We start from the raw sequence: 11818 nt of genomic DNA on the forward strand, positions 1-11818 counted from the left end.
AGTCTAGGACAGGCAGGGCTATCACAGAGAAACCCTGTCTCAAAAAACAAAACAAAAGACAAGACCAAACAAACAAAAACAAAAACAAAAACAAACAAAAAACAAATAAATCCTGCTGCTCACCAGTGATATTTGTGTGCTGTGTTCAGCTGACTTGGAAACAGTGGGCTTTGTGATTTTAGTGCTTTTTTTCTATTTGAAGATCAAATCATTGTCCATTCATTTTTTGTTATGGTACAACGTGGGCATCACACTCCTTTACCCTGCTTGCTTGTGAGTTATTCTTTTAATTAAAAATATTTGTCATACAATATATTTTGGTCACATTCTTACCCCTCCTTCCATCCCCTAGCTCCTCCCTGATGCTCCCTAACCCCCCACTCTGAGAAAATGAAACAATCCCAGATTACCACTTTATCAACTCCCAGTTACCACCGTTGTGATACATAGCTGTGCTGTGGATTTCTGTGTATACATATTCTGCAGTTCAGTTATTTACAGAAAGTGGAAATTACTAACTTGGAACAAAGGGTGCATTAATAAATCACTGGATATTTTTAAAGACAGGATCCCATCTACTTACTATGCTACTACTCACAGAATACTCTCCCTGTCTTTTTTTCCAGGTCAAATAGAACTTTCACAAAGTACTGGCCATCTGATGACGCCACCTATTTCTCCAGCCATGGCAAGCCGAGGAAGTGTCATTAACCAGGGACCAATGGCGGGCAGACCCCCCAGTGTGGGCGCAGTTCTCTCAGTTCCGACACACTGCTCAGCATACCCAGAGCCAGTTTATCCTACCCTCCCCCCAGCCAACCACGACTTCTACAGCACCAACTCTAACTATCAGGCTGCGTTTAGGGCACAGTCTCACCCTGCGGCAGGCCTCTATGCTCATCGTGCGGAGCATGGGCGGTGCACGGCCTGGACTGAGCAGCCACTCTCTAGAGAGTTCTTCAGTGGCGGTTGTGCTGGGTCTCCGTATAATTCCAGGCTACCTTCCAGCTACGGCCCCGCCTCCCACACACAAGAGTCACAGAGCATGCAGTTTGTGAACACAGGAAACTTCAATTTCCTTAGTAATGCAGGAGCTGGCAGCTGCCAAGGAGCAACGTTGCCTTCTAATTCTCCAAATGGTATATAACGTTTACAGACATTTTCCTGGCCTTTGAGAAAGTAGCAAAGAAAAATATGCTATTGAATTTCACCTTTGCTGAGCGTCATGCCATCCACTAAAAATTGTTTTTAAAAAAAGTCACAAAAATGTCACATAATCTTAGCTGCTTACAGCGTGCATCTGCCACACCCAAACATACTCCTTAATCCTTGTGGCTTTATTAAACTCTATCAGACATGATAAAAAAAAAAGGACAAATCTTATACTAGATTTATGCAAAAAGAATATTCTGTCCTTTGAAAATATTTTCAATGGAGATTATGTTTTCCAGATGATTAACAGTATATTTTAAAGTTTATATCTAAAAATCAATAATACCTGTTTAGTTAAAGACAAAACATAGCAAAACAAAACCCCTAAGTTAAGGAGACTGAAAGACTCCTTATTACACTTTTAGAAAGACTTTCCTACGTGTAGGCCCGTCTTTCTGCTAGACATGATTCTGTAAGTAAACTGTGCTTAAGAAGCAATATGATTTAAAGGGCTAACAGTACTTGTGGTTTTTCATCATAGACATGCTTTATAAATTTAGATAAGAAAAATATGAAAAAATTATAGCCAGTCTCAAAATGAATACTATGTCAATTACCTTTTAACTAAAAAAAAAAATCATAGTAAACCATACTATATAAAAGCCTAAGTCCAACTCTCCAGCTGATAATAGAAATAACACTTGACCATTGGGTGTTTTTAGGACTAGACCCAGATTTGTTGTCACTTTTGCCTTTCCTGGGGTGATTCAGTCACAAGCAGCTAGAACATTCTCAACCCGTTCCATTCTAGGATACTATGGGAACAACATAAGCTACTCAGAGGCTCAGAGGCTCGGATCGATGGTAAATCAGCATGTTTCAGTCATCAGCAGTGTTCGCTCACTGCCTCCCTACAGTGATATCCACGACCCACTTAACATTTTAGATGACAGCGGCCGGAAACAGAGCAACTCGTTTTATACAGACGGATCCTCTCCAGTTGCTTGTCGGACTCCTGTAGTAGGTAAATTGTTTTCATAGTCACTGGAAGCGTTTTAAGACACGGTGAACTTCAGATATGTAAAGGACTTTGTGGGAAATGTTCACATAAACTAAGCATGCGTGGCCCTGACGTAATTTTATCATTAGAATTGAAGTTATTTTGTGTGTGTGTTTTGAGGAAAGTAAATTTCCATTTCTCATTCTTTGTATGATTATCACATACCTGCTTTAAGATCGGTTATTTCTTCCAAAAACAACTTATGATTACTATGTATAAAATTTTAGTATAGTTTGTCAAAGGCATTTGAAATGGTGGTGAACTTCATGATAACAGTGATGACACGTTTTCCTCATTTTCTTATGACCACCATAGGAAGTGTCAAGAGTTGGACACCCAACTCTTTGGAAGCCATAATCTCCATCAGTACCCCATAGCACTCTGAACATTTACAAAAGTGCATCTGTGATGGCAGCAGCTAGCATTTTCTCAATCTTTTGTAAAGAGAGATTGAATACCCTTGAAGGAACTGTGGCTATATTTTATTTTTATGTAACATACGATTAGAGCCAAAGTGAGCAAATCCATGTGCTTGCCATGAACTCTTCTACCTGCTTCTTCCAAGCTGAGCCTCATCTATGAAGGGACTAGATGCACCGCCTGGTTGGTCAGACAGGAAAAAAAAAAACCTTAGCAAATCAATGAGTGATGAAAGAGTGCAAACCAAGCAAGGGGCTTCAGGTGTGCCTCCTGCGGCAGAACACTTAGCCGTCTGACATATGTGAGGCCCTGGGTTTGACTTCCACCATCAAACTAACAGCCTTACATCTATACATACATTTATTCTACCTTAGCTAAAGTTTCTTTCTGATAACACAGTTTTTGAACCTGAAGCTATGTACACATTTAATTTGGAGAATTTGTAGCGAAGGATCACTGAGAAAGTATGCATTCATTAAGCATCAAAAGAAGTATTAGCCGGGCGTGGTGGCGCATGCCTATAATCCCAGCACTTGGGAGGCAGAGGCAGATGGATCACTGTGAGTTCGAGGCCAGCCTGGTCTACAAAGCGGGTCCAGGACCACCGAGGCTACACAGAGAAACCCTGTCTCAAAAAACCAAAAAAAAAAAAAAGTATCAATGTTTATATGAGACAACTGGACTCTCATGGAATTGATTTTCACACTAGTGTAAGTGAAGAGCACATGACACCCAATAGAAGCACTGAGAAAATGAAATAAATTCCGTCTCTCATCACTCAGTGTACTTTTCCAATAATTCAATAGGAAGTACTTCTTCCCTTCCTGTGGCCATGACAAATGCGCCCTGAGCAGTCTAGCAGTTCATCTCCTGCTATCTGCTAATACTCATTGCTTCTAGGTTACTCTAATGAAGCAGAAAATTCCACTTCAGGAAGTTTCCTCACCGTCAGACTAAAATGTACTGGGTTGCTCTTGTTACTATTAGTTCTGTTTACTTGTAGAGATAATGGGAGCTTTGATGGAACACGGCTTGGAAGCAGGGTGGATTCTAAGCCTTAGCTGTCAGAGCTGGCTAATGAGCAGACTGCAAACCGAGTTGGAGAGTGAAAGAGGAAGGAGAATGAGTGAAAAAGCACAGTGGGGCCCAGGGACTCATTAAGTCCTCGTTAGTTATGAAGCTTGATCCTTAGAGACAGAAAGCACATTGCCTTGACAATGAGAAGGCATCAACCACGCAGGAAGGAAGTAGAGCTCTTGAACATGTTAATGAAAGTTTGTAGACCAACTATATATCAGACCCTAGGGATGAGGATGCTGAGGGAGTCAGGCCATAGCTTCTGCCTGGAGGAAGTTTATGTTCTAGAAGGGGGGAAGAGTAAGACAATGAATATACAAGTGAATACACTGCAAAGATAACCTGGAGAGGTGTGTGTGTGTGTGTGTGTGTGTGTGTGTGTGTGTGTGTGCCATTTATATATGTGTCTGCATACAGGTTATGAAGAATCATGAGAAAGGAGGAAGAACTCTTAATAGACACGGAATATATATAGTAACGGAAAGCATGTGATAAGAAAGCAGACCCTAGAATTAACTGGGGACAGGGAAGGGAGTATGATGAAGGCCAGTGGAGGAGGATGGGAACAAATCAGAGCAAGTAATAAGACCATATTATGAAGATGCTGTGATAAAACCCATGACTTGAGATACTAACCTAAAAGTTTATAACTGTAAGTTCTCCTGAAGTGTGGAAAGTAGCGGCTGGCACAGTGGGAGCTATTTGAGGCAGATGCCAGGGGTGGAATCCAGGGGCAGAGACATTTGAATCAAGAGCTAGCCAATCCAGACACACTGTGAAAATTGGATGGAAAAAATCTACACAAAAGAAAGGGCCATTACAGGATCTCTGAAATCAAGAAAAAAGTTACAAATTTCAGTGAGCAGAAAGAAAACCAATGCTTCTTGAGCAGCTAAACAAATGAGAGAGCGGAGCAGAGTAAGTTTAAAAGTCAGCTCATGTAGGATTTTGTGGGTGAATCCTGGCAAGGAACCTGGCTTTTGTTCCTAGAGTGTAAGTCATGGTCATCTGAGAAAAGGATAGAAACTGCTTTACACATCAGCACGACCTCTCTAGTTACTGGAAGTGATGCAGGGAGCCATGGTGTAGACAGAAGGTAGATTGGAGACATGTTTTTGTGTCTGAATGCAATGTGATATTGAGTTCCCTCTGAAATATGTAGAACTAATACACGGAGGTCAACAAATGGGAAGAAAATATTATTGCTGTGGTGACCCGTGTGCATTCACATTTAAGACAGCCGATATGTGCGAAATGCCAAAACGCAAGAGGTTCAAAGTGAGCAGCATTTGCAGAATAAAGAATATGTCGATTTTTTTTAAAAATTGTTGATTATATGTTTCCTTCTAGCTTCCAACTTGCAAAGCCAGATTCCTTCATCTTCATCCCAGTGTATGTATGGAACTTCCAATCAATATCCAGTGCAAGATAATCTGGACTCCAGTGGAGCAAGCAATCAGGAAATGGTGTCCTCTTTACCACCCATCAACACCGTATTTATGGGGACAGCAGCTGGGGGCACTTAAATGAACAATGTGGAAGGTGGCTGAAACTCAAAATCTCTGTTGCATTGATGCCGTTATCCACCCCCAGCTGCCACGAGAGGAAAAAACAGTGGAATATGCAGTGGCTGAACATTTTTTTTCAGGTCACTGATACTTTGGACAACTCCATAGTGAATGGAGATAATTCATATTGCACACAGATAGGCTAAAATGTGAAGTCATTATTAATCATAACTTTAAACACTTTCCAATGAAGCCAATGGAAATTTGAAGATGTAGACATTGCAAAGATGTAATATTTCACTTTCTAATTTATTGAAAAATCTATACGTTTCTTCGTCTTTGGTTTCTAAAACAAGAAAAGTACATTCAATGTCTTGACAGTATCTTTAATTTATTAGGAGCTCATAATCCTTGTTTACTATCACCTATTTGACGAAAAGTCAAATGTCTATGTTCTACCTCCTGAGGAAATGTTTACAAGGTCAAGACTTACTTGTAGGCAGCCTAGACCAAAGCGGATTGCCCTTCTATCCCTGTGCATTACTGTGGTGATTCCTGTTACATAGCAGTGTTCCAATTCTATGTAACCGAATAGAAATAATAAACACTTTCCTTCTCTATTCGAAATCATAAGAGGAAATAAAAAAGAATGTATGGAAACACATTTAAAAGGTGTGATTGCTCTCGGGACTGGTACTGTTTCTGAAGAGCCTGGGGACTTGCAGGCCGGAGTACTTTGGGTATGAAATAAAAAAATAAATAAAGCTTGCTACTTAAGATACTATAATTCATGAGTGTTTGTTTATCAGACTCAAGCCTATACTATGTTAAGAAATTAGGCTTAGACTGTTTACTTTTTCTTGTGCTTAAGAGCAGTCATACTTTACTAATAAATTGAAAAGGAATGGGTCTTCGGGAGTCATCTGGGTGCAGAGGCGAGTTCAGAAGGGAATTGTGTATAAGCTAATAAAACTGATTAGCCCCATCTATCTACATCTGTTTCTTAATCTTTTCCACATATTGTGGCTCTAAGTTCATAGCCTATACTAGACCTCCACTAGCTGTACAAGAGTCTCTCATGATCTGATGATGGACCCCATACTATTTCTGTAGAGACCTAGGTTATGGTATAAGCTCCAAGTACACCATAAGATTTGCTAGTGCCAAATATTCATGATATATCATGTTGTGGTTTGGTAAAATAAACTGTGGAATTGTTTCCAACAAGAAATAAACAATTGCTTGTGAACTCACTGACACTGCTACCATTTGCTTAGTAGTGTACCCACTTAGCAGCATGCAGTATGATCTAACGAACAAGCAGAGAAAGTTTTCAGTTTTTAGCAAAACACTAGAAATATGAAGCTAAGTGTTCTTCTATTCCTTTCACTAATATTGTGTGACTACAATGGAGGGTGAAACGATAGGCTCTGGATAAAATAACAGCATTAAGGAGTGTTTGAACATAATTCTTGGGAGTTAGGAACCAAATTTTTAAGGCATATTTAGCATTGTCAGATGCTACATTATGTAACATGGGAAATAGAAAAACCAAGGTGGTACTGGGTAACCTTTAAATTATCCTTGCGTGGAAACAAATGGGTGGGATGAAAAGAAATTAAAGTTTAAAGATTTGAGGGTAGAGCAATAGCATGGAATAAATGATGTTCCAGGTGCACCTAGCAGTTTGGTGTGGGAGAGACAGGTTGCCTAGGGAGTCAAATACCTGAGCAGTATTTGGAAGACTATCTTATGTAATTGCCCAGCAGATGAGGGCAGATAGAATGAGACACGTGAGACATAAGTATAAGATTACTTTCAAAGAGGCATGAGCATACTTTCAGACAATGTTGCGTATGATTATTCTCTAGGCTTATTTGCGAGGTATCGAGTAAAAGGAGTTGAAGGCAGAGTGTACAGAAACTCAAAAGACAGGCGAAAAGCATCCCTGGGCTTCGTGGGCTCTGGCTGATGTGGGCTTAAAGAATTAACACATGACTAACTTAGAATGCCCTTGCAGGTTTTATTTGTTACAAGCACAGCGATGTTTCCTAATCCTGACTACTGGTATTTACACGCAATGGCACTGCTTTATGTAACTATTCTTATGTGTAGCACTTGGTTTAAAGTCCCTGGGCCCCAAACACAAAGTTCCAATAGAACTGCCTTCTTGTGTCATATTTTCAAATGCTTCTAAAGGTGGCAGGAAGAGTCATGTGTGGTTCAGAGGAGAGACGCCTTCAATCTTGCCTGGGCAGAGCAGGAGACAATGAGGTGGCAATCTTCTCTACCTTCGGCTGCATTCATCGTTCAAGGGCTGTTCCTTCAGAGCTCTGAAGCCTGGATGCTCAAGACATTATAGGACATGTTTCTGTTAATTTTAATTACAGCATAAAGATCTTCTGTGATCTGCAAGTGAACTGTGTGGAAGTTGTGTAGTTCATTATAAAGCTATTGCTTGCATGAAACGAACAATCAAGGCAACAATTCCAAGTTGTTGTTTTTTTTAAAGTGCTTCATCTATAAGTTTGCTTTTAGGGTTTTTCTTTTCAAATTGTACACGACTGTGGCTCCCATTAAAGACATATGATTAAGAGAATCCTTAAAATAACTTTAAGATCGACAACAAGTGTCATAACTGCTAAGAACTCAGCTGTTTCTTCAATACTGAATCACAGCTCAGAATAGCCCTGGTTTATTTTCTTCTCTCCAGGTAGTTTTCTACTAGGAAAAAGAGAGATCCCTCAAGTTATACGTGCCCAAGTATATTTTCCAACAAAGTGTCGCTAGCTTTTGTACTTTAAAGACAAATTCCAATGACAATTATGATAGAAAAACCTACAAAATCTTTCTCTTTGTTCCTGCTTTGAGAGGAGAATCCATGAGATGCTGAAAGCCTCATCCAATGAAAGCTATGGAAATAGGGTTGCCATGGTGTTTAAGGGGCAAGTGCACCAGTATGTAGTGTTAGGACCAGGGCTGTGAATATCTGGTAATGATGTGTGGGATAGATTTACACATTAAAGAACTGTTCCACTTCAAAAACCAGGAACTTCTATGGATAAAGGAAAGTAAAACGTGTGAGGTTGTGAGATTACCCACTCACCAAACTTGGCCTAATAGGAGATTTCTATATTAGACAGCCTCTAACCAACTCAATAATCTCCTTAGGAAAAGTGACTGTAACAACCCAAATCCAAGTAGTGAGCATGTACAAGTGGAGGGACTGAGGAGATGCTAAGTTGTGAAAGGGGCTCCAGTGGGCAGAATATATTGACTCCTCCAATAGAACACCAACAGGACAGGTCTGCAGACAGTCCACAGAACAAAGGAATACTTGTGTCATCCTGGCCAGTGTCAACAATGGCTGCTTCTCCTGTGCCCACAGCATTTGCCCTCCAAGCCTTGCTAAATGCAATCTCTGTTCAGTTCTTCAGGGTATAGAGCAGCTTCAGTGGTCCTTTCAGTCCACTACCATGTGTGATTCTTCTACAAGTAAAGCTGACTAGCATTGAATTTTAGGCTGGTGCATTATATTTTGACAAACTGAATTTATTTTCACACAAATACAGACCATTACAATAGGAGAAATATAAATGCTCCTATGCTTTTCTCAATTTAAGTTTATTCTTAATTGATAACACAAAAAGATGAAAGCTGAAGACATTAAAAGGCGACCACATGAAAAGGTCTTTTTATATACACAGTTTTACATCAACCTCAGTCAGTCTAAACACATATCTGGTGTGTGTGTGTGTGTGTGTGTGTGTGTGTGTGTGTGTGTGTGTGTGTGTGTGTTTTGAGATAGGATTTCTCTGTGTAGCCCTGGCTGTTCTGGACTCCCTTTGTAGACCAGGCTGGCTCCAAAATCAAAAGAAATTCACCTGACTCTGCCTCCTGCATGCTGGGATTAAAGGCATGTGCCACCACACCCAGCTGATAATAACTTTCAGACTTACTCATCCTAGCTCCCCTCACCTGAGAACTGGGCATTGAAGCCAGGGTCTCACACACAAAAAGCAAGAGTTCTGCCTCTGAACTACAGCGCTAATCTTTCTCCCAGCTTCTTGCAGTATGCATTCCTTGAAGATCAAACTAGGTAATGCATTCTTCTCTAGACCTCTAAAAAGCACCAAGTAAGGAAAAGAAAGAGAAGGGGAGGAAAAAAGAAAGAGAAAACTTTTGACATTAATAAGTTCTGAAACCTAAACCCAAAGTTCCCAAGTTGTTGTTATTGTTCTTGGTTGGTTGGTTGGTTGGTTGGTTGTTGTTGTTGTTGTTGTTGTTTTGTTTTGTTTTAAGTAGGAAACACATGAGAGTAATATGCTTGACCCCTATGGAAGGGGGTCTTTCAGGGCTCCAGTTTTCTATTTAACAGAGGGAGACATTAGTTTCCACCCAGTCACCACAATATCTTTGAGTTCTTGTTAGCAAACTGTTCCTCCTGTATTGTGGCAGCAGATGTATAATCCAGGGTAAGTTATAGAAATTTCAGCAATGACCTTACAGAAGAGTAAACAATAGTGACTACAGCATAAAGGACGTTTTGTTCTTTGGGAAAGATAAGGAATGATGAATTTATATGAAAGGTCATTGTGTCATCTCATTTGATTATTGAACTTTAAATTATATCCCCAGGTTTATAAATGACAAAGGGTACAATATGTTCCAAAAGCACATTGACCAAATTAAAAACAAACAAACAAACAAAACGCTTTCCAATCCTCTTTTATCTTAGGGACAAATGGCTAAAAACATGCCATAAGTGGACTATGATGAAGTTAATTAATGTTATTAAGTTATTTAATGTTTAAACTGAGTTTTATTTTGTCTGTCTTGATAAAAGTTTTCCCAGTAGTATCCCACACTTGAACTACACTCCCAGATCTTTTTATCTTTATTTTGAGATAGGCTTTCATTAAGTTGCCTATGCTCATGCTTACATCATGATTCCCCTGCCTCAGCGTCATAAGTGATGGAATATCTGGCATTCACAGTCTTGCCTAAGTAAATCTCTTTTAAAGACCGATTTCAGCCAATATGAGGAAATTTTAATACAATTCTGTATTCTTTGTGTGTTGTGTGTGTTTATCTGTGTAAGGGTGCTCATGTATGTGTTTGGGTGTGTCTCTGTGTATATAAATGTCCAAGTGCTCATGTACGTGTTTGGGTGTACATTTGGACATTATAGATTGGAGTTGGGTGTTTTTCTCCAACTTTGATTATCCTCCACATTGAGTCTTTGAGGCAGAGTCTCTCTTAAACCCTAGGTTCATCAATTGGGTAGACTGGCCAGTCAGCAAGCTCCAGAGATCCTCTTGTTCCTGCTTCTTCAGCAGTAGGATTACAGATTCTCACTGCCATGGCTAGCTTTTTATGTGGGGGATGCTGGGGATGAAACTCTGGGCCTGGTATTTTCTGGCAAGCACTTCACTACTTGAGCCCTCTCTATCCCCTTATTCCCTACTTTTCACCCACAAATTCAATCTTAGAGTACTTGTCTTGAAAAACAAACTTAAATAACAAAGAAGAGAAATGTGTGCTTATGCATTGAAGGGCATATTTTCTTGTATTGCTGATGTGATTCTAATTCTAAAGCTAAGGGTAACTGAAGACGAGGAGGCCCTAGGTTTCTCAGGTCATGCTATGACTTCACAGCTTTTCTTAAGATAGCTGTGGGACCTCTGAGGAATCAGGGATCGCATTTCTAAGAGTGAAAAATTAACCACTCGGCATGATACCTGCTCTAAAGTAAAGAGAAACTATTCCTTTATTAGTTAAAAAACAAGGGTGCTATTCTTACCAATCAATAGTCACTGTGAGGGCTGGAGATTTACAGCCTTCAAGCATCTTTAAACACACTGAAGCAAATATGAGCTTTGTGAACAGTTTGTTAATCAACATTTGTCATTTGGATTTGTGTGCTTTAGCTTATTAATGCTCTGCACATGACCTCTATGGAAAATAAAACTGTTTCCATATTTCAGATTACAAAGTGGCAAGTCATCTTGCCTTTGTACTTGTGTATATGGGGTGATGTGTTTGCACGGTTTGACCCATAGGCAGCTTTTCATTCATTATTCATTGTGTTGACATCTGTACAATTCATAATACCCACATGGACTTTCTGTTCTTTGGGGAAACTACTTCGAGCCTAGAGATGGTGCCTGAAAGTGGTGCTTTCTGTCTTTTCATGGGAGGGTGAGTAGTCACTTGCCTGGAGATTATACACCAGCAGAGAAAACCATCTGTGGCTACACCTCTGCCGGTAGAAATAGCCCCTGGTACAGCTGTGTTTCTAACATACATGGCTGCTCTCTAAGAAACAGAAGGGCACAGTGGCTAGGAACTGACCTGCTCCTCTGTAAGCTCCTCTTTGGCACAACTTCAGTACTAAAAGTTACAGTGACCTAGTGTGATGCTGGTGAAGCTAACCCAGAACTGATTGCAGAAGAAAGTCAGCAAGTCTGCAGTAGGGAGAAAGTTATGTTGGATGTTATGGCCAAGCCCAATGCAATCTGAGGAAGAAGAGCATTCCAACTCCCAGACTCTCACTTCTTCAATGACATAGATGCAAATTCCTGGCTTCTTATTAAGAGAT

At 40.1% G+C, this 11818-nt stretch overlaps 1 protein-coding gene across 1 annotated transcript in view; it reads left to right on the forward strand.

Annotated features, from left to right (window-relative positions):
- RFX6 (regulatory factor X6) overlaps positions 1-6334 on the forward strand; it is a gene marked incomplete at its 5' end in the record, with an annotated part of 50585 nt that extends 44251 nt beyond the window's left edge. Inside the window, 3 exons of the mRNA XM_084777723.1 lie at positions 627-1139; positions 1964-2176; positions 5060-6334. Coding sequence (XP_084633849.1) covers positions 627-1139; positions 1964-2176; positions 5060-5235 — 902 coding nt within the window. The 3' untranslated portion in view covers positions 5236-6334. The remainder of the gene's footprint in view (positions 1-626; positions 1140-1963; positions 2177-5059) is intronic.
- Positions 6335-11818: the final 5484 nt, after the last annotated feature.

This window comes from Acomys minous (assembly GCF_964271855.1).
Source record: "Acomys minous genome assembly, chromosome: 3".
NCBI classification, from domain to species: Eukaryota; Metazoa; Chordata; class Mammalia; order Rodentia; family Muridae; genus Acomys; species Acomys minous.